The sequence below is a fragment of the Dendroctonus ponderosae genome, unplaced genomic scaffold (assembly GCF_020466585.1).
Source record: "Dendroctonus ponderosae isolate FM_Combo_2020 unplaced genomic scaffold, Dpon_F_20191213v2 Dpon_F_20191213_1, whole genome shotgun sequence".
Classification (NCBI taxonomy): Eukaryota; Metazoa; Arthropoda; class Insecta; order Coleoptera; family Curculionidae; genus Dendroctonus; species Dendroctonus ponderosae.
In genome coordinates this window covers 17,757,843-17,781,926 of record NW_026017110.1, presented here as the reverse complement: position 1 = coordinate 17,781,926, position 24,084 = coordinate 17,757,843, and the positions used below count along the sequence as shown (strand labels likewise).

At 32.4% G+C, this 24,084-nt stretch overlaps 1 protein-coding gene across 3 annotated transcripts in view; it reads left to right on the top strand.

The window, feature by feature from the left end:
- The window catches only part of LOC109535677 (C3 and PZP-like alpha-2-macroglobulin domain-containing protein 8), a gene marked incomplete at its 3' end in the record, with an annotated part of 219,141 nt that overhangs the window by 173,149 nt on the left and 21,908 nt on the right, over positions 1 to 24,084 (top strand). For all 3 annotated transcript variants that reach the window (XM_048660919.1, XM_048660918.1, XM_048660917.1), the window contains 5 exon segments: positions 843 to 971; positions 5,714 to 5,889; positions 13,080 to 13,197; positions 13,307 to 13,452; positions 15,388 to 15,618. In XM_048660919.1, coding sequence (XP_048516876.1) covers positions 843 to 971; positions 5,714 to 5,889; positions 13,080 to 13,197; positions 13,307 to 13,452; positions 15,388 to 15,618 — 800 coding nt within the window.

Here is a 24,084-nt window from a genome sequence, read left to right as displayed (position 1 = left end):
TAGTAGCTCATGGCGCATCTAAAATTGGCATTTAAAGTACAAAAAACTATTAAAGTTTCAACACAAAATATAATATTATCTTCAATTTATGCACTTTCATTGCCTTATTCGTCTATTACAGTCGATTAATCCTGTTCCATCAGTCCAACTTGTGTTTTTATTGTCCAACATTAAGCCTCTGCTCAGTTATTTATTTTCATTTCACCGGCAAAGTTCCGACAATGAAGTCGAAAATAACCAAATCGATTGTGTCCCCATCGCGCCTTACTTTTTGCCTTCGCTCCAAAATTCCAGTTACGCTCTAATCCTATTAGCGTATAAATCTTGCACGGAGCAAACAACAACAATAACTTGTGCTGGTGGTAGTCATAAATTTGAGAAATATCCTGGGGCAGCGAGGTTCCTTTTTCCTTGTATTTAAATTGCCACGTGATAGGGATGGTCTATGAAAATTTGAGGTTTTGCAACGATGATGGCAAATAATGTACCAGAATTTTTGGAACAACAGGGTTGTAGAGATTTCTAAATTAAATGATTCAATTCACTAATTTAGAGACAACAAAATAGCAGAATCTGGCTAAGAGTCTGCCTAAGCATGAACCTACTGAATATTTATGGAAGTGAAACGCTGAAATATTTGGCAAAGCAATCATCCAATAACCATACTTCAGGTCCCCTGGCATTTTACAAATTCACAACCATGTCAAGCCTATAAATTGGCCAAATAAAAAGTTTGGCAGACCGCAAACATGTCGACGTAACAAATAAAATATTTCCACCAACTTCGCTTTTATCTTTACGGAACATCAGGAATTCTAAGACGGTTCTCTATTTTGTTGCAGGCGGAATTGGTCTCGGTGGAAAGCAAAGAGATCGAGAGCCATTACGTTTTGGCAAGGGAACCAATTCGCAAATGGAATTCCTCATCAGACTGCTATTTGTTAATCGAAGGTGTGGAACACACGCTACAGGTAAGGGAAATTTGTCGTTGCTGTTGATGCAGATTTAAGTGTTTCGACAATTAATCGTTGTCAGATTATCAGCTGGATTTATGTGTTGCGCCAGAATGTTAACACTCAAAAGTGGAGTCCATCAGTAAAGAAGCATTTTTGTTACTTTCATATTCATGCTGATGTTGAGAAAGTAATAATACTGAGGATGAGTGCCTGAACGACGCCAGGTCAATGTGTAAAGGTCTGCCAAAAAAGTTATTTTTTAGGGCCTACAATCGTTCCTGTGCTAAATTACAAATAAATATTAAACATAAATGCAAACCAGAAATCGTCCTGGTTTTACATCATTGTAAAGTGCCGGTTTTACACAATCTTATAGGGTATGACGCACACTTTACTTTCGGCTTATAGCTTATTATGGTGTATATAACGGGTCCACTTTTAAAGTGTATGGTTACGAGCTTTCAGATGTATAGTTTTATTTGTAAATAAAATGAGCTCAGATTCCCGTAAAGTGCCGCTCAGATTTTTTGAAAAATAAAGTTAAAAGTATTCTAATTTTTATTACAATTAACCGACTTCGGGCATTTTTGATTGATAGCATGACTCTGCATGTGATATTCTAAGTATAAAAAATTGATATTTACTGTCTTCTCTAACCAATAATGAGTAACACAACGGGCTTTTTGAAACACCCTGTGCGTTTCTGCTTTAATGAAACCAGTCTAATATTTTTTAGGTTTCGTCTTCTTATAAATATTTTCGTTTTTTCCCGAACCAGGTTCGACATTTCGGATTGAAGTAAAATGGAATCGTACATGGTGTTGCCGAAAAATCATAAAAAAACGTGATTCCATGTTTTCTCCAATGTAGTAAGCGAAAATGACGAGTCAAATTGTCTTAGACTTGAGATTATGGTAAAATATATTTTTAAATTGATCATTTCATAGAGAAGTTAGGAGAATTTTATTCAGCGAAAGTATAGAACAGACTCTACAGTTAAGGACAATTTGTTGCTGTTGATGATGCAGACTTAAGGTATTCGACAATTAAACCTGTTATCACTCTTGATGTTAACTCACCATTTTATCACTCCAAATTGAAGTCCATTTGGTTTGCAAATTTCTGAAGCTTACTTCAATAATACTCGAGATATGTATTAGTAAAAATATGAATGTTAGTTCCACTTTCCAGATATTCCTTCTAAAAAGCAATGTTTTATTTTCATATTTATGCTGATGTAAGACAGTGAGAACAAGTGCTTAAAAAACGCAAACAGCTAATATGCGAAACTGCCAAACGAACCAAAACAAAACATTTTTCTTTGAACGCCTACAGTCGTTTTCGTGGTAAATTATAGATAAAGATTTACAAAATTCATGTAATGAACATATTCGATGTAATTCATGACTTTGTTTTGTTGCTACAAGACCTTAATTCACAAAAACTAAATTTTTAAACCAGAAGTTTTCTATCTAAACTAATACGGAAAAATGAATTTGAAGAGAGAATGAATCTCCGAGAGAACTTTTTTCCGTTTTCCAAAAGCAAATGTCTAGTTTCACTTTTTTGTTTTCTTCATATTGTTTATTATTTCATTTTAAAGAATTTTGCAAACAAGCTTTTTTTCCGTTAATTAATTTTTCTAGAGATTTAATTTCAAAATGTGATCTAACAAAATTTAAGTGATCGTTTTCTTTTTCAAAAGTTAAGAAGAGTTTTCAAAAACATACCTAAAATGTGTTGAAAGTCGGAATACTTTAGTGAGAAATTATAGAGGGTGTAAAAATTGCTAAAACATTAAATAAGAACTGCTCTTGTAAAAATTTTCTTCGGCACGTTATTGTAGAACAACTGCTCTAGTTCCTGTAAATTTCAATAATTGTCACCTTAACACAACTCCTCATGCATACACTATACGAATGAAAAACCAACGAGATTTAAAATTTTTCAATTTTTTTTAGGTGATGTGTTCTTCAAAACTGTTTCAAATATATATAAGGTAAAATATACCGAACACTCCAAAATGCAATGGACATTTCAGAACCTCAGTCAAACCCACTATAACAAATTTTGCATCATTTGGAACGTTTGGTTTTACGCGAACATAATTTGGAAACTTATAGCAATGTACAAGATGAAAACAAAAGAGTAATCTGAGAATTGTTAAAAATTCTGCTTCTAGTTTGATAGGTGGGTTCGTCTTTCATTCATTAATTTCAAAACAGGGGATTAGATTTTAATAATGGTTTCATATCTGATACCAAATTATAAACCGCAAAAACCTGTTACTCATAAAAACATTGACCAACTCCAAAATGTCTCACAATAAAAACAGGAATTTTCACAAATCCATTTGGCTCAACAGTATTCGAGACCGATGTATTGTAGCTAGAGCTAAAACTAAACAAAGACCTACTCCATTATTCAATCTCCCACAGCCATCAGGCGCAGACTTGTTATCCCATGTCTTCTCCGATTTCTTTACCTCCCGTCAGAAAAACCATATACGTAATGATGTTGTTCACATGTCCGCACAGGAAGCCTTCCCTTTAAAAGACAACGGGATCTTGTTAAAGCAGATGAGTAATTATTTATTGCTCAGCGGGCATGCTTGGTGTATTTATTTGAAAAAAACACCCAAAAAGTATGCGCTTTGTTTAAGCAGAGTTGGAAAACTCAATTATTTTAACATACTCAAAAATTTAATAGTTCTTACTTAGCTTTCTAAACCTCTGAGCAGGCTGTTTTATTCCTCCGGCAGGAAAATTAACAGAAACATTAAAAAACAGCCACACACATTTTTTTCAAATAGTTGAACCTACATTTCATAATACCTTTCATAATTCACAGGTAGGAATTATAACAGAAATATACTTTAATAATTACAATCTCAAACAAAAGCAGACAACATACCAAATCGAAAATTTTTCTCAATTAATAACGCGATGTTTTAAAAGCGATAACTCCCTGAACTATACCGTCGTCCACTCAGTGCGAGACAGAGTTGAGAAAAAACATGTAACTAATGAGGGCTGAAAGAATTGAATTTTATAAGCATTACAGTGTTTGAAGTGGCAATATATCAAATGAAACAAATTTCCTGGTATAATCAGAGCCTCGAAATAATCAGATCCTTCCTTTTTTGTGCACTTCTAAATAACATTAGTGGTACTATATCTTAATTATTTCAATGTTAAAACTAAACTGGCAAAATATTTATTTGTTTGCACAAAAGGGAAAAATAATGTTTAAATTATTTAGGCTTTGCTTTTTGAACAGTGCACAAATATCAGAATAATTTTCATATGCTTGCAACTTTTAACTGGACACTGCCTAATTGGAGCTTGTTTAAAAATCAAATCTGCTGGATGCGTGATTTTTATTGCAATATTAAATTAATATTTTTTGGAGAAAATGCAACAATAAAAGCGCTGATCAAATATTTTTTTCTGAGTTTTTCTGAACTTTAATTTTTAAGTAAAGTCTCTGGATCATGATGTACTTACATCATACCGAGTGAATTTACGAACGTTTTTCATAATTTTACTATATCGTGTTTACTTTAAAGTACTTTTAGTTTTACGTTCGTTGATTTTAGTTTCAAAACGTATTTATCTTAATTGTATTATCTCTATTGTTAGTGTGTTATAAATTCTGCATTTTGTTAAAATGTCACCCAATCTGTTTCTATTTCATATTTGGCTTTTATTACTCATTGCGGAAATTTTATATTTAAGATTTATTATTTTGATTAATTTACATCCGGCATTTTAAAGGCAACTTAAATTAATTTGATATAGGTGTATTTTATGGGTTTATACCGTTATTATTGTTTTGTGAGATTTTACAAGTACAAACCTTTTTTTTATTTAATCAGATTTGCTGTGTTTCAAAAAGTTTTGTGTTCTTTTGGTTGCTAATAAGGCCTTGTTTTTTTTATAGTTCAAAGTCTTTAGTTAGTCTTTCTTTTCAAACGGTACGAAAACAATGAAAGCAAAGGGAAGAATGGCATTATTGGCCATTATTCAGAAAGAATTGCCTTAAAGAGAACCAAAAAGAAAAAATTCATTCGCGTTTTTTTTCTGTTCTGATTGACCAAAATATCGTTTGAATACCACTGATAATTAAACAGTTCAAGCGCAAATTTTACATTTAAGATTTATTATTCTGATAAATTTACATCCGATATTTTAAGGCAATTTAAGTTAATTTGTTTTGGATGGATTTTATGCGTTTATACCGTTCTTATTGATAAATGAGATTTTATAAGTGCAGCACAATTGTTTTATTTGTTCAGGTTAGCCGTCGTTTAAGCAGTTTTATATTATTCGCTGTGACTTTAAATAAAGCTTCTTTTTTTACCTTCCGAAATTCCGTCTTTCTGTCTTCCTCTTCAAACGGCTTGACAAAATGAAATCACGGGGAAGGCATTATTGACATTATTCAGAAAAAATTGCATTAAATTCACTTCAAAAATCAAATATTCTAAAAAAGTGTTATGGGGAAAAGAACCATGTAAGTCTATTAGCGTATATTTTTTTCTGTTCTGTTTGATCAAAATAGTATCTTAACACTTAATCATATTTTTTTCTTAAAAAAATACTTAATTACCAGCATTAAAAGAGCGACCAGAAAATGAAATAAGCAAATCGCGTGATGCTTTATGCTTTAGTAACTATTAGCGTGGCACATAAATCTGCATCAACTAAGTAAAAAATCGACATCATCCATCATTGTAACATTATCTTTGTCGGCAGCCCGAAGAGGAAGCGTACGTGACCATTCTGTCCACATGTCCGTGTGAAAGGGACGTGCATTATGTCATAACAACGGATGGACGCATAACCGATTGGGCTCCAAGGGGACATGAACAGATAGTGCCCCTGGACAGACCGTCAATGGAGCCTGGACCGACTTGCAAGCTGCATTTTAGGTAAGAAATTCACTGAAACCAACTGATTTTTCAATAGGTTTCAGTGAAGTCAGTATTAGTCAAGGCTTTGTTAAATAAACGACTTATTTTTGCCAAAGAAACCCAACGTGATCAAGTTATATTTTTAAGAGCATTAACACTTGAAGATGGTTCTAGTGTTTTCTTGTTGTTTCAGACGGAAAATAAAATTTTGAATTTGAATTCTTTTTGAAACGTTTACTCTCTTATCTAAAAACTGTAACTTTCTATGAAAAGGGTTTTCCGCGCGTTTTAAAATTAGCTTTTAAATTATGTTTCCATGCATCTTTTCTCATTTCCAACATTTTAAATCGCTTAGAACTTTCTAGTTTCCTGAATTCCAATGGTCTGCATTTTGGACACATTTCCACCAAAATAATCGTCTGATTAATCTGCAATTATACAATCGAAGATTGAGTACTAATCTTAAGCTTGATAAAAACTAATTACCGGAAAATTTGCAAAAAATTCTCCAATTTTTTAAATCTAAAAAATAGTTTTCAAGTACTTCCTGCTTAAATCTTATTTTCTCTGCCAAATTATTGTTAATCGTTTCCACTGCCATTTCCAAAATGCACTTTTCATTTTTAAGCTTTTGCCACAATATTCCTTTTAAGAAGTTGTGTACTAGAAAAACTACAAATGTTTTTACGAAAAAGACACTTCTAGAGTATTTTAAACCAAAATATTCCTGAGCATTACATAAAAAACATGTAGCCATTTTTAACACAACCCAGCTCAAAATATTTCGAAAAAATATAATGTGAAAATATTGAGAGTTTTAGAGGGTAAACCGCCACTCGAGTCGCTAAAATAGTTATATAAAAATATAGACTTAAAAGGCATATAAAAAAGTAGCAGCTTGGAATCTTCTGGAGTAATTCTCGAGAACGAAAAAATGTTCATGCCAATAGAAGAATATCGGCAAGTTATTCAAATAGTTCTTTTGACTAGTGAGTCTGACCATTTTTAATGTAAAAGTTTTGCGAGATTTGACGAGAATGCTTCCTGGGAGAAGTGGTGCGACAAACCAATATACTGGCACTTTAATCGAAAAATTGTTCAAAAAACACTGTTTGTTGGCACATTAAAAATATTACTTTAATTGAGGCTTTAGATTTCAAGATAAAATAATTTAAAATTTTGGAGTCGTTTAAGGAGGAGTGCTATGCAATTTTATATTGACGAGTGATTTTTTAGTAAGTGCAGAATAGCCTTTAAGACCGACTAGCTGTTTTAAACCCTGTTGGATAATTTGGTAAAATGGTGTTTTCCCAAATTTGTTGATTGATGCTTAGTGAGCAAAGCACGATCAGAGTTTAAAGTATTTTATAAGTTGTAAAATGTAGATATGTAGAAAGAAACAGTCTCTTTAAGTACTAAAGAGCAAAGTTTCAATATGCTAAAAGATAGGTATTTGCAGACTGTCTAAATAATCCTTAAAACATCCTCATGTTTTAAATCATTTTGCAATCTTCTATTGCTCTTTAAGGATCTTAAAGCGATGCCCAAATCGTCAATATTTCTCAATCAAAAGATGCTCGTAAATGGAAAAATGTACACACTCCTTAACTTTACGGTGTCCTTACGGAAGAATCGCTTACACACGCCTTTGGATTAACCGCATAAGTACATCACGTATTATTTTTAATTTGCTGATTTTTATCGCCCCTTTATTGATCGAATCAATCAAATAAACAAACAGAAGTATGTCTGTGACTAACAATTTAATGGTGCCAAACTTACAACCTTTTTCCTTTCTGAGCCAATTTCATTTTAGAATAATTAAATTTTTCAACTAACCTGAGAAGAAACTCCATCGCTGTTTATCTGAATAAGAAAGCTCAGCAATGTCAACTCCTCGAAGTGGTAAAGTTTCCAAAAAACCACTTACATTATGACAATTTTGCCGCAACAACACGACAATTTGTGATTATATTAGTTCGGCTAGGTCTAGAAAAGCTTTTAATTTAAAAGCCCCGTTCAAATGTAAGTGACTTGGAAAAATGTATAAAATTTAATGTCGAACATCAGAAGTTCATTCCAATTACTGTCCAATAACTGGGAATTTTCCTATGCAATTTGTTGATTAAATGGCAAAAAAGAATCGTTCTCTTAAGACGTTCGATTTATTTACCAGTTACGCTCAAAACCTTCAATCGCCTTTAGCGGCTTTTCAAAACTCCGCGAATTCAGCTTTTATTCCAGATTTCAGTGCTTTCTCGACCTGGAGCTTTACCATTATTCATTCGTATATCGTTAGTTTTTACTTTTGCATTTAAGATATTTATTTGACTCAGTTTCACTTAGATTACTGAATGTTTGACCTCTGCCTAGTCAATAATCGCTGGAAATAATTATTTTTCCAATTTTCTTAAATGGCATGTTACCTGTTTTGTTCATCTGGAGGTTGTTGTTTTGCTTTTTTCCTTGTCTTGTATTCAATCCCCAAACAATTTTGTAGTACATAATATTCACAATAAAAACCCTTTCCTCTTTACATTTTTTTAAAATCTGACGAAAGATTAGGAAATGATTTTCCATTTTTTTCACTTTAATTACCGTATTTTGCCTGATTAAGCTAAGATATATCCAGCAGCTATTTTAAATTCGTTCATCGGTAAATCCAATAGGAATTTTATATTCCACTTTATTTTATACTCAAATATGCGTTTAGTAAAATTATCCATTAAAATCTAATCAATGCTGTTAAAATTCATGGATTAACAAATACAAATCGAGCTTTTTAGCTGCATACGAAATATTACGTATTTCGTTTTTTGTTTGGTTTTTGTATTTCAAGTCTACCATACACATGTCACAAACTAGTTGTAGATGATTTTGTGTTGGCCAAAAATAAGAATGATCATACAAACAAAAACGCACAAAAGAATAAATTCAAAGTTACTCTTTAGAATGTTATAGAATTTGCTAGTTATGCTGCAAAAATGTGTTTATTTGCTTCTAAAAAGCAAAACGTAGCATAACACTCAGTGGTCAAATCCTCTAAAATAAATTCCCTGATAGTCAATAATAGTCCGCCGGATGCAACCAAGATCCATTTAAAACACACGTTTGGTACCAATGGCGCAATAATCCCTATAATCTCTTTCAAAGGAAATAAAATAGGGGATAATCTGGGTAAACGATAAGACTAATAGAGAAAGCTTTTAAAGCTTAAGCACTTCTACTTAGCCAGCATTTGCTCGTATTACCAAAGAGTTCTTAGACGAGCTCTATGGAACAGTCCAGTCGCATTCCGATGGAACCGCAAACATTCAATTTTGCTCAAATGGAAAACGTAGGTTGGAAAATTATTGAAATGAATCGATATTTCATTAGAGCTGAAGTAAAATTTCGAAATAAAGGCAATAGCTATAAAATCTAGAACTCAATATAAAACATTTTTACAGTATTTAACGCATTTGACAACACAAATGAGGTAGAAGTTCTCATACTTTCATGGAATTAATTTGAAGAGTTTAGTAGGATGTTTGGCTAAATACACTGATAATTGCTAGTCTACAAATGGAGCAACTTTATAAAGGCCCTAAATATGCCTGAATATTTTTAAATCTATCAGCTCTGCACTTATACAAAACACGTACCCTCATTTTCCTATTCAAATTTAAGTGAAAAACCGATGAACAAATACAATGTTTAGTAGTAGAAATAGTATTCAGCTCGTGATAAAGAGCATTGATAAAACAGAAAATGGCCAGTCCAGTTCGACAAGCCATATTCTGAGCTGAAACTCAAAGAGATCCCAATGGAGAACAGGATAAAACGATAAACGCTAAGCAACTATTCCTGCAGTTAGGCATTGTTTACATCAGACAGATTTCGCAAAGCCGCTTGGAGACAATGAGAGCATATCTAGGCTTCTGTTGGAGCGATTTAACTTGCTCTTCATTCTCTGCATATAGACAATTGGTCGCTGTGTGCAAAGCCACTGATGCCTTTTTGGTGGTTGGTTTCAGCATTATAAAACCAATAGAACTTAATTTTTTTTGCTAACTAAACTACATTGAGCAATTGAAAAATAAAGTTGAGAAAGTTCGGCATTGCACTTGAAGGAATCAATAGGGTTTTATTGAAAAGTATTAAGAAAAGATTGGATTGATTGGAAAATAAGTTTTTGCCCGTTGTAAAGAAGGCGGTTTCTTCAGCTTCTCATTCTAATTGCCAATGGAGTTTTTAAAGTTGATAAAATAAATAAAGCTACCAAAGGAGTTTGAGGATATTCGGCTGCTGTTCAAACAACGGTTTCAACGGAAAACTAGTTTAACACACCTTTCATAAATCGCCATTTTTCCCGTTTTGGCTTCCAACTGTTTTAATTCCTGCACATTTATCTAAAAATTTTTTAATGAAGATCTGGGCAAAACATATACCTTTAAAAGTAATTTCAACATTTAGTCTTATATCGTGGGTGAGTTCGTGGAGATTTGAAAAAGTTTGTTGACTAAATTTGCCTTTTCAAAAACTTGTGACTATTTATGATTGTTTTTTTTTTAGTTTGGAGGGTCTTAAAGGTCAAAGCAGCGCTCGGATATCGTTCATTCTCAATCTTATCCGACATAATCCCGAAATTGATCCTTTTGCATAATTTTAGACAGCGGTATATGAAAAATTAGATTATTCAGTAATCAAAGAAATCTTACATATAACTAAAGAAAAAAAATCCAGAAACTTCTTTTTTTTAAACTCATAGATAATTATTTGCAAGAGCTGTTCTCGGTTAGAAAATTTAAAGGCTCTAGGAAATACTCACAAGATCTGAAGAGATGTGGAAACATCTTCACTTTTATGTAAACGATTAGAGCTGATCAAGAATCTTTTACTATAGAAAGTTTGAAAATTGCCCCAATTTACACCGTTGTTATCATACCATAATTTCCATCAATTGTTCCTCTTTAAAGTATGTTTTTCCTGATTAATCTTTCATAGCTGGTAATTGGCATAAAACAAACATGGCATTGTAAAAAAATTAATTGCAGCAGAACGTGTCGCTCCACTATACAAGTTGGAAAACGTGAACATAAAAAACAGCGAAACAAAGCGGTGAATAATAAATATTACAAGCASTGAGTTGGAAGAGAAAAATAACAAAACAACAGATGCAAATTTGTTTTGTCGGTGGAATCACGTATCATGTGATTATGGCATAATGGATTACTTTTYATGGGAACGTGTATGTGGTGAGATCTCAATAATAAGGGACATTTTTGGAATACATGCAATGTAAAACACTAGGGAATATAAGTTAGTTTTTAAAACCGTTAATTTTTTTTGCATTATTATTGTTACATTTGGAAATGTTTTCCGGGCTTTGAAGCCGTGGTCTATCGGAATTTCTTCGTATTAGCTTTTATTATTACCTTCTCGTCTTTTTGTGATTATGTGTTTTCCTATTACTTCTTGAGGCCTGTTTTTAAATAAACAAGTTCATTGTGCCCAGGCTCGTTTCATATTTCAACCAGAAATGTACTTTTTATCATTAAAATGTCGGCGATTCTTAGCCCAATTCTTTCACAAAAATTTAAGTTAAACTTAGTGCAAAACTGTGGAAAAGTATTGTAATTCCGAATATTAAATAAGACGTTTTCCCGCATTTCCGGAAGCCTCAATTTACTTAAGATGGTTAAAAGTTGAAGTAGTCGCTTTCCTGGATAACATGCGGTGGCTTTTTCGCTTTGACGCTAATTGCCAACTAACATTTTCCATCCCAAATAAGTCGTAATTGCTACAAAATCCTCTGCACAGTGTGTTACCTATTTCTGCAAGTTTTGTGCCAAGCAAACATTTCGCAATTGAAATAGTCGCTCACTTAACGAACGAATGCTTTGAAGTAGTGCGAATTCGACGTGCATTCGAATGAACCCAAAGTATATAAAACTATTCGAGAAGTTCATTATTTCCCTATTTCCAATGTACGATTAATTTTATAGAGAGTAAATTCTCAAGTGCTTCATGGACCGCAATTTACATTTTGTTGAACATACGGCAAGAAGTAAACTATCCTTGCGAAACCATGCAAACTTTTCAGAATTTCCGCCTTATAGTTAAGGTTGACCTAAGTTTGGCTTCCGAACTTAAGCATGTAATTGGCTGTAGCGTGAAAGAGGAAAACTAAAATACTGAAGAGAAACTTTCCAGTCTCTATGATCTTACTAGTAAAGCAAACTTTGGAATTGTTTCTTGATAAAACGAGAAATGTATTTAATTCGAATAAAAGGAAACATGCAAAGTCGGAAGTCTCCTTAGTAAAATCTTGGTATTAATTTTGCAAAGAAATTATTTTTGTTATACGATTTTTTGCTTAAAGCCTACCAGTTGGTTGAGTCTAACGCGCGATAAATACGGACCGATAAGGCGTTACTAATTCGACTTATATTTAGCGAATCTGGATATAACAATCAATTAAATGATTATGGAAGTGGATTTAATAATACTCTTAATTCACCATAAGCTCATTTATAAAAAATTTGCAATTATTGTTATGCTGGAAACGCATAGTTCAGTTTATTGAATTGTACCTAAGTTAAAACTATTCATACCTTGTAAACAATACTTTTCGTAGTCCAAAAGTCCGTTCAAGAATCTAGAGACAAGAAAAAAATTAGAAAGTAGAGATAAAATAAAGGGTTTACAAGGAATATCATGACACAGTTGCTTTAATTTACCATTATTTTCACTTCACTGTTACCCGAAATAATAGTCGAAAAAAACCTCTTCGGAAAAGTGTTTTCCGAAAATTGCATTGTTATTTTCGCTTATTCTGATTCAATTTCAAATGGAAAAAAAAACAAAACCGAAAGAACAAGATGTGGTTTTTCCTACAGGATATACAAATATTAATGTAATCCTGGCGAAGTTTTATTTGTTCTGCCATAAATTATAACTGGATCTCAGCTAATTAAATGTCTTAAATAGTTAAACAAGTTTCTCGCTACTTGGCAGCAAACTATGCAACGCCGTTTTAACTCAAATAGTAATGTAAATATGCTGGTTTTCTAAAAGCTTCCAGTTGCAGCATTCCGCAAGTTTGATGTTGCTGAACTTTTCCCACGCCGACCTTACTTTAAATTGTCGAGTGCATTGGGGAAGCAGATGGATGCTTGACTTAAAAAAAACTCTATTGCTAATAAAAATATTAAATTTTTTTTCAGCTTTCCAGTGCAATCCGTCATGGCTCCAGTTAGTCAACTGTTGGTCTACTATGTTACTCCACAAGGAGAACCAATAAGCGACGTTATCAGTTTTGGAGTCAAACTGTTTGATAAACGAGTAAGTACATTATTTGTCAATTTTTTTTTGTATAAATTTTAAATTTATAAATCACTAAGAGCCGCAAATTCTGTACTACTTCGTCTGATTTAATACATTTAAAATGTAGGTATCCGTGCATATAGAAAATCGCGAATGGTGGTTACCATATCAATCAGTCGATCTTGAAGTGATTGCAGAGCCTTCTTCACTTGTCTGCTTATTAGGAGGAAGATCAGAAGCAACCAGTGATTTACGATTCGATCCTAGAGTTAGGTAAGTGTACAGATATTCAATGAGAAACCGACAAAAAAGTTACCAAAAGGTCAGAAAAGTGAGACCATCTGGCCTAATATTCAGTTATTGCATCAACTTTTCTTCTAATGAAATTAATTTAAAGATTTTTATACATTCGTAATAGACAAATTTAATATTTTTTAGAAATTTCCAAAAATTGCCAAAATGTAGCTACTAAGCGAGAACATCGTGTTACATTGCGATCTACTAAATTCCTATTATTTGTGGATATTCAAAATAATGGAATAAACATAATTGACTTTTGAAAAAAGTATTTAAGCAAGCTGTCTTCTCACTCGGTTTTTCAGTTATCCAAACAAAACATTCTTTAATTGATTGAGTTCCAAAATCCTTCATAAATTTCTAACAATTAGTATATAAACAAACGCTGCATTAGCTTTCACCAGCATTATAATAAACTGACTCAGTAAAAGGAAAGTGAGCTTAAAGAGTGCAATTAATTTTAACTCGTTGTTTCTTAAAAAAAAACACAACCTTTTTAGTAATCAAGAATAAGCAAGCGGTAATCAGCTAAAAGCAGAATTTCTGTTTCTATTGATAATACACAATTAGGCGTAATCAAACTTCCAGACAAAAGCAATTTAAGGCGATTCGAAATTTATGAGAGAATTTCAACGGCCGGGGCTTTACTCTGTCCCGTATTATTTCTCCAAAGTGGAATTGGAAAGTAATGAATTTATCGTTAGTCCTAATCCGAAGAACGATTTAATTTAAAAATTAGATTTTCCGATTGCGAGATGTTCATTACGACCGTATAATGCTCAAGTTTACGAACCGGAATTATATAATCTCTTGAGACGAAATCTTACTGGCAAATGGATTTACTGTCAGATCTTCGTTATATTAAGCTGAAACGGAGTTCCTATTGAAAGTGCTGAAGCACTGACGATAATTAAATTAAATCGGCAAACAAACCCTCCTGAGTAACATTTAAAAGACGTTTTCTTCGGGAATGCTTATATATTGTAATCGTTTGCAGAAGCTCGTCATAAAAAATGAACTTGGAAAACTTCGCGCAACTTGACAAAATAGACTACAAAAACTTCCGGATCCTTAATTTAAATTTCAGTTAATTATAATGAATGTAATTAGATACCGTGGCGGGGCAGGAGCGATTTTTTCTCGAGGACTTTTCCATCGAATAGCAGAGGAAAGAGGGTCAGGAATTGAAATGTTTGGACTGAAATTAGATCGGAACTAATTAAAAATTTAAATGATGAGAAAGCCTAAAGTGAATTAGGCCCAAAATGACAGTGGACTAGAGAATAGGATTAAATATTAAAAAATCTGGAAAATTTCCTTATTTGAAAGAAGATAAAAATACTATTTCCACGTAAAATTTGTTTTTGCTAAAAGCTAGAGATTATATATTATTAATCGTTTTGATTAATAATGTTCCAAAGAAATACTATTTAGGATGCGCATTTTGCCGCATGTATAGATCACATTTTACACGGTAAAAAAACTTTAAAAAAATGCATTTGGTGCTTATATTTTTTCAGTGGAAATTGGAATCGATGGTTTCTTATCCTTGGAAACCTTGGGAGTGGAGATTCTGCTCGTACCATTTTCTTTAATAATTTTTAACAATAGTATCATATATTGATCATCACATGTAAACGTTCGAAGTACATTAGGTAATGTTAACTACTGCAGACTTTAAGTATTTTTTTATTGGTTTAATTTCCAGACGCTCTGCTGAAGTTACTAATTGTATACCAAATTGTCATACTAGGGAAATATTTATAATTCCACAAAAAGCTTATAAGAGAAAAATTCGAAAAGTTGCTAGTTTTCTTTTAATAAAATCCCAAACTTGTTTGTCCAAGTAATGCAAAAAACTATCTTAGCTTTACTCCAACTGTAGTTTCACAAAATTTCCCATTGTTGCAGTGAAGAACCGACTCCTTCGCCCATAACAGAAGAAGTCGACTTTCTAGAGGCCGGAGTTTCGTATTTTCAAAGAGAATGTTCGAGAAGAGGCGATTCCGGAATGTCGGCCATTTCTTACAGGCAAAGAGGATCAGGAGCTGGACCTTCCGGTCAAAAACGTAGGCCTCCAGAAAGCTTAGTTGGAGGCTCGCCATACGATCACTTATGGATGTGGACATGTTTTAATTATTCGTAAGTAATTCACACATTTACTCAATATAATTAATCTAACTGGAGCCAAAAAACAAGCGGAATAAAAAAGGACGTGTTACAAACAAGTCAAAATACGCAAGAAACTTAAATAAAAATACGTGTTCTAGTGATTTTAAGTTGTTTAAGGGATTTTTTGTGCTTGATGGGCTTATATTTGAAAGCCAAAAGTGATTTTTAATGCAGGCAGAGATTTCTTCGTTCTCATTAAAATACAAAAGCGCGCAACAGTGAAATTTTAATCTTCAAAAATGTTCAATTCGGTGAATTTTCAAGACAAACTTTTAAAGTGTGTGTAGGACAATTTCTTCCTGGCGTTCAGAGGTGTTTCACTCGAAAACTTACACTGCACCGATGCGATTTTTTCATTTCCAGTTAGACGTGAGCGTCATCTTTCTTGGCTTGACCAAATCTTCAGGCTTGTGCGGCCAAGCACAAAAATTTTACCAATTTACAATATGACTCTACAAGTTTTCTCCACTACTCGAAGAAAGCCAGTTAGTAGTCTTGTTCTTCTTCCATAGTGAATTGTATATCTGGATGATGCCTATTCAGAAGATTTAGGAAATTGTCTATATTGTTCCATTCGGGTCTCTTTATTACAAAAGTGTCATCCACGTGCCGATACCAGATCATATGCTTATGCGACGCGATATATAAATTTTATTTGACTAATTATTATCTACATTAAGAATTCTCGTATCTTCTCAATTTCTTTATATACACATGTAGCGACAAAAGATACCATGCACTATATATAAACGGGATCTTATCGAGAACAAGAGTAGAATAATTTAAAAACGTTAAGAAATTATTATTAAGACCAATATACTAATACAAATCCGGTTATAAAAGATTTAGAAAGTGCTAACCACTAAACTGCTCAACAAAATTAATTTTACCGAGGCAAATTTGTTAATTATTGTGAGCGATTTGATTTCTGTTTGAAGGGTTAATCTAGTTCAATTGTTTTTCTGTTAGGAAGTGTTTTTGCAAAAATGTAGTACTTCAGACAAAATTCCTACAATATGAAAAATAAAATAATGCAAGCCTCCAGAAAGCTTGGCATACTCCCAGATACACTTAAATGTATCTTTATGGATTTCAACACCAACGGTGTAAAGAAAGACTTTAAACACTGGAAAGGATTGTTGAATTATTCGCGATATCATGTATTTACAGGGTGTTCAAGAAAATCATCTTGTTGGTATTGCTGCGATAACATTTTTCACTTTGGACCGATTTTCAAATAAAGAGCTCCTGTTGAAGATAAAACTTCATAGTCGACTGAAGGTAAAACTTCGATTTACAAGGTTGCATTAAAAGTGACCCAAATCAGAACTGCCCCCAAACTCTCCGATTCTGGAAGACCTTCAATCAAAGTGATTTTCGTCTTAGGTCGACTATGAAGTTTTAGTTTCAACATGAGCTCGATTTTTTGAACAATGGTCCAATAACAAAAATGTTATTGCTGCAAGACCAAAGCTTTAATTTCGTTGTGCTGACTCTGAACCTAAAAAATGTAAACAAAAAAATAAAAAATCCTCTCGAACAACACAGAATATCTTTATCTTGAAATCCGACTTTCTTTTTCAGATTGAGACTATGCCGAATTTTCTGAAATTTTGCTTTGTTTCAGCTTCTACCCTGTAGGAACTTTATCTGCAGTACTATTTTTTTTCTAAAACCACTTGCTGACTGGAAAAGTATTGGGCTTGAACAGGCTTCAAACCTAAGTCAAATCGCTCACAGCGATCAAAAGTTATCCAGTAGCAAAGTTACGTAAAATTTCGTCGCATAGCGATTATTTTCTTGAGCAGTCAAATCTGAAGCATACTTTTCAAACCTTACTCACTAATCAGATCCAGGAATCGAAATTCCTACTATTTAAAATCTTACAACCTTACATGAAGCCTTTCACCTTACTAAAGAAGGCAATATTGATGGAAAGTGCAAAATTATCTCCGTTTTCCAGGTAAAATGGAGCTGCAGGAAAAAATCTTTAACATCGTGGTTAATAATCGTTAATAATAATAATAATAATAATAAGTTAATTGTTTTAGGCCTGGGTAACTCAGTGAATTTTTAGGAGTTGGCGCAGTGCTGCGCAAATGGTCTGGTGCGCCAACCCAACCTTTCCTAAACCTGATATACCTTTCCAGCGTCGAATTAGAAACAAAAAAAAAATATTTGAAAACGAACAGAATAAGCGAAAATGTATAACAGATTATTTGGAAATTTCGGCACCTCAATTCCTCTGAAGACTGTAGAGTTTGTTAAAAAAAATGTGGATTTTTCGGTTTGACTGAATTGTTTTGCTTACTTTCTTCTCAAAAACGCTATAAAAGTTTTATTTAAAAATACTGACGATCTGAAGGTCTTTTACGCGAAAAATTAGAAGATACATTTATAGCTTTGTAAAAGTTTTACAAAAACTTTTTTCAGCTTCGAATTTAATACAAACCGATCACAAAACTAAAAGTTTTCAATCGAAAACACAAGATAATCTGACAATAATGGGGTCTTTTCAGCGAAAAATTACAAAATTAATTTTGCTAGGAAATTCGCCTTATTCATCGGTTTGCAGGGAACTTTAGAAAACCCTTTGTAACTTAGAATTTGGCACAAAAATCAAAAAAATGTATTCAGATTTTTACCGAAAGTAATTAGGATTTTCTTGAAAAAACGGCCAGGGAGTAAAAGTTTGCAAGAAATTATTTGGAAAATTCGCCGGCCACATCGCTCTGAAAATATTTAAAGTTTCCTTAAATTTTCAGGTCATTCTAGTTTTAACAAAGTGTCTATTAAGCAATTCTTTCTACGCAAAAATCGCATTGTTATTTAGTTAAAATACTGATAATCTTCAGATATTTTCTGTGAACATTTATAAGATAGATTTTATTGGAACACTCGCCTTCTTAACCGCTTTTTTTTAGTTTTCAGTTGTTTGAACAAAGTAGTAAACGTTATTCAGAAAAAATGTTGATGACCTTTTTTTTGGAGGTGCAAATTCCAGTCTCGGGTCTCGTAAAGCTTTAACAAATAACTTATAACTCATTTACCGATTAGTTATAACTCGTTAATTCAGAGAGCGGCAACAACTCAATAACGCAACTCAACACTGTGTTACCCAGGCCTAAATTGTTTATCAGTCTATTTTTTATTGCTTTGTTTTATTACTTTAGTGAATTTCATAACTTCTGTCCTTCGACTTGAATTGCGTGCAAACAATTTTAAATTGAACATAAAGAACAAAGTTTTCATAAAATGGCATAACCTTAATGAAATTCAAAATCCTTCAATCGAAGTTATCAAATTTTTATTAACTTTTCAAATGGAAAAACTTTATACAAGTCGACTGAGATCGGACTTTTGTCTCTAGCACAAACAAATTTTCCATCAACGTAAAACCAATATTTCCTTTGCTTATTGTCTGAGGTTACACAAGACATAAACTGGAAAATTTTTAATCAAGCTTTATAAGTTAAAATATGCAGAAAACTTACTGATCATATGTGGCTGACCTATTTCAGTTCCAGCAATTTCCTTTATTTGCCTTCATAATAAATGCAAACGCCTTTATGATTTCATTCGCTTAATGCCTTTGTTGGTATATGATAAACAACTGGAAATGGAGCAAAGTTTCTCCAGAAGTTCGGTAAGGAAAGGATATATTAGAGTAGTGTGCAAGTCGAAAGTGTCCCTTTCGGTTAGTGTGAATTAACAGTCCGCCAGCAAACAAATAACTTTGGAAAGTAAATTGTCTTGACAAGATAAATTATGAACGTTTCCCCATGCGATGGAGCATTACTCAGTAGTAGTAGACTGTCCTGATTTATTTCACTTCCATATTACCCTATTTATAACCGTCTGGCTTTATTTGATATTTAATTGTCTTTCTCTGACTTTTCGTTATGGCCGAACTCGTTAACTTCAAACGAGAAATCAATAGTTAACGCTACTATTCTTTTGGTTGGAAATCCGGAGTTGCTCTTTCGAGCGAAAAACATGAAATTAACTATGCCGTTTGGAAACAATCAGCAAGAATAAGCTGTTATATTATGCAAGCAAGAGGAAGTTAATTTCAACTTCGGCAACGGTATTTTGTTTACTGATGAGTCTGGTTTGGCAAGAAAACAAGCAGCTAAGTTCCAAAATGAGCATATTTATGGAGACAAAAAGGCAATTTGAAATTTACAAATGCGAACTGCAAATTAATTTATCCTGTGGAACTTATTTCTTGGTGACCCGGTTCTATATTTTCAGCAAACGGGGTTCATTTATCTGTTCTAGACCCATTTTTGCAAACACTTCTTATATCCGTGGTTTATATGATCGCTGTAAACTTTATAAGAACGATTTGCATGAAAATTTTTGGAATGTTTTTTTGATTTATTGGTCACAATCCTTTTATGCAACTATTAATAATTACGATCAGCCAAAATCGGCAACAAAAGTAAAGCTTCAGTAAACGTTCTTTCCGATCAAACCATGTATTTGTTGCATTAAAAGGCCTGGTTAAGTTTTCGTTGAAAAATATTGAAAAATCCTGGATATACTGTTATAACTGTAAGGAAAGTGATTAAATTTTAAATAAATCAACATTTTATCCAGTTTATTTTAAAAAGTTCCTTTTGCGAAATGCAAAATTTTTGCAAAATGTTGCAAAAATTTTCAGGCAGATGTTTTGCCGATGCCCTACAGAACCTTCTGTATATTTCAGTTTAAATTAATTTTTTTACGCGCCTTGGCTACGTATAAATTATTCTCACTAAGTAAACTCATCACAGCTCGAGTTCATATTATTTTAGCCGATTAATGTAATAATTTGAAATTTAATTATTGGCTTTACAGCACTCCGGCTTCCATATTATATTATAATAAGTTACAACCGGTTTACGTAATTATGCCGTAATGTATGGCTTTGTCCACATGGACTGCTGGTTATAAATAAAGAATTTGTATTATTAATACATCCTAATTATTTAATTATTTTTAGCTCAACCTCATTGAAAGCTCTAATGTATTACTCGACATTGGGCTTTGTCCAGCACACGTATCGCTTCTAAACCCAGAAGAACAATGACGAAAGTGCAATTTTTTTAGTTAATTATAACACTAAAAACCATAATTAATTTTGATCAAAAATTAATATTTTGTGAGAGCTACTGTGTTTGAAGGTTGAATGTTTGAATTGATCAACAATGGTTATAAAATAAAGTCGAACGTCTAAGCCAAAAACCGTTATAGTGCAGCACAGTTTGAAGCATTTTCTGTTTGAAAAATAAGAAATACAAACGGTTGAAAATTTCGCCTGTTTATGAACTTGCCCATCACCATCTTCTACTCGATAAAATAAATCTTCTTTCAATAGTCTACACCTTACTGATGCCTATGACAAGGTCCGATATGAATTCACACAGTAGATCAGAATCATTGAAGAAAAACGAACCATCCATAAGCCCATACAAACTGAAACTACATAAATGAAAACCCGAATATTGCCTGATAAAAAGCCAAACAGATTTCTAAAAAAGTGTCTAATTTTTCAACCTGCTCAGTTCCAAGCAACAAAAATTTAACTCCAATAACTGTCTACTAAAGCCACACTGGAACAACTTACGGCACTTAAAGAGAAGAGTTTTCATTTCGTTTTATATATATTTCACACTTTCGATCGTCCAGAAGGGATGAACTATTTGTTCAACTGGAACATTCCATTACTAATTTCTCACTTCGTGCCTCCCGGGGTGAGTTTAGTTGAGCGATTGCAGAAAATGGAGGGCCGTACAAATTTTGAGCACAGACTAGTCCTTTGGGGGAATTACGAAGAAACTTACGACAAAATTACCTCGACTTGTGTACGGGTCTTGCATCGGATATGAGGGATTCTTGAAAAATCTACGAAGGGCGCTTTGTGTGCACGGAATATATAAAATTCGGGCGAAGTAAAATGTTTTCAACTAGATTGCTACTGGATACAATCTCAAATAAAACTTTTGGAATATTAACATTAATATTGAATATGCGGATATTGCGATTGAAATTGATGAGAATGAGATTGATTCACCACGACATAAGATTCAATGAGAGCAAAAATATTTTATGAGGAAAAGAATTGAACATTTCCTTTTAATCTTGTCTTCTACTGATACAAAAATATACAGGGTGTCTCATATATACAAAGTTCTTGAACACAATCAAAAGCTACAATATGAAAACTATTTTTGTTGGCATCTGAAAACAAGGGTGTAACTTGTGCAATTGTAATTAGAACTCTAGATCTAGAACGAAAATTCGAGATTTTTTAAACTCTTGAAAAACGAGTAAAAGTGCCAACAGACACAACACCAAATAATCCCAACATGATTTATCAATCTTAGGAGATATCCAGGGAAATATTACAGTAATTTTCCGCTTATAGCAGGGCTTCCTACTTTATTTTATTTAAAAAAAGTGATATTTTTTAAGATTTATTAAATATAGAAAATCATTCATAGCGCTTAATTTAAAAAGAACGAAAAGCATTCGAAAGATATAAAGACGTCATGCAGTTTAAAATCCACTTGAGAATTTTTATAATAAATATATTTTCTTCACCTTTAAAAATATCAAAACATTGTTGTCTCTAGAACACTCGGTATTTTAAGATATGGAGTAAGATATTATTCGTTTATTTATAATTTTTTTTCTATGTAAATGAGTAAAAAAGTTGATGAATCGTGCAGAAATCCACAAAAAAAATACCGTTTTGTCACATACGAGGTGATGTAAAACTATTGCCAACTATCGTTTTATAAGCATTCTGAAAAGTAGAATAACAAATTCCTAAGGTGTTTTACAGAGTATTAAAATTTAAATAAAGTTTTGTTGCAGGCACTTTAGTGTCTATAGTTTTATTAATATTTTTATATTCTTAAGTAATTGTTTTTATGCTCTTCTGTTAAAATTTAATAGCTATTTAGTGATGATTAGGGTGTTATGATTTTGTTGCTAGGAATGATGCATGTAGGTAAATGAGTAATACATATTTTGTGTGTGAAAATTTATACATTAGTTAATTATTTATATTATACATACAAAATGTATCAAGCAAAAAAATCTTCGTCGAACTGACTTTTTTAATCGGTTCTTAGTATAGGTTTGGAGCGTGTATATGTTTGTGACGTTGAAGAAAACTAAATATAATACATTTTATAAACAGAAAAATCCACTATAATGCGAGAGTAGGAAATGTTCTAATAAACCCCTTTAATTTCTGAAAATATTTCGTAGCTTAAATTATTTTAGTTATAAAACGGAACTAAATATGCATAGGAATAATTCCTAATAAAAGTACGCAGTTAAACATCGGTCAGTTGCAATAATTTCAAAGCGCAAACTTGAAGTGCAATTAGTTCGTGTCGGAAAGCAATTATTAGCTAAAACCGCATGGCTTGTTTCTTTTCCTTAAAATTTCCACTCGAATTCTGAAGCCGATTTAATAAGAAATTCCAATGTTAAATAGAAGCTGTTTAGAGATACCACAAGATCGTAAATCCTTCCAACGTCGTTCTACCACTCTGATTTACCAACAGTTAAGAATAGAAGCTATTGACGACTGGTCGAATATGAAGTAATTTTCAATAGGTTTTGAGGATGCAACGAAAAATTTAGCTTGCAAAACTTTTCGATGAAAGGAACTGAGTGAAAAATATATTTGATTTCACTCGGATGGCAAATTTCGGTCAGAAAAGTGGGCTTCTGAATCATTCAGTTCACAAACGTGCTTCAAAGTTGGTCAAAAAAAATGTGCCTGATTAGAAGGAGTTTTTGGAAATTGTCAGAAAATTCGCATTTACCTTTGCAAAACTATTTATTGCAAAAATTCAATAATTAAGATTCTTAACTTTATTACATAACACAGAAAAAAATTCAGGGTGATATAATTAACATACGGAAAAGGCAAGAGAGATACAGTATTAAATATGTATTTTTTAATTACATGGAATAAGCCTTAACTCACAAAAGCATGATGATATAACTAACATTTAACGCTCATTGATATTAGTTAAAAAAAAATAAACAAAATTAAAAACATTAAGAATCAGAAGTTAAAAAGTAAAGTTAAACTCAAGTTAATATTGGAAAAGAAGACTAGTTTCCCTATAATCGTACGAGATTGCAGAAATAGAGTGCTTATAGACTTAAAATAGAAAGATAAATTTAACGTTTTTATTATGCTTTATCGCGTTTTTTTTTTTTGTTTTTATTATGGATTATTACAATCATATTAAGAAACGTCTAGGAATTTAATGTGCTGTCAAAGAGTTTGCCATTAAAAAAAATATATTTGCTTGAAAACATTGACCTAAAAATATCTTCAAAACAGTTTTACATCAACGAAACTTTCAAATAATTTAAATATGTATATATCGAAAATAAACAGTTTTACACCAAATCAATTTT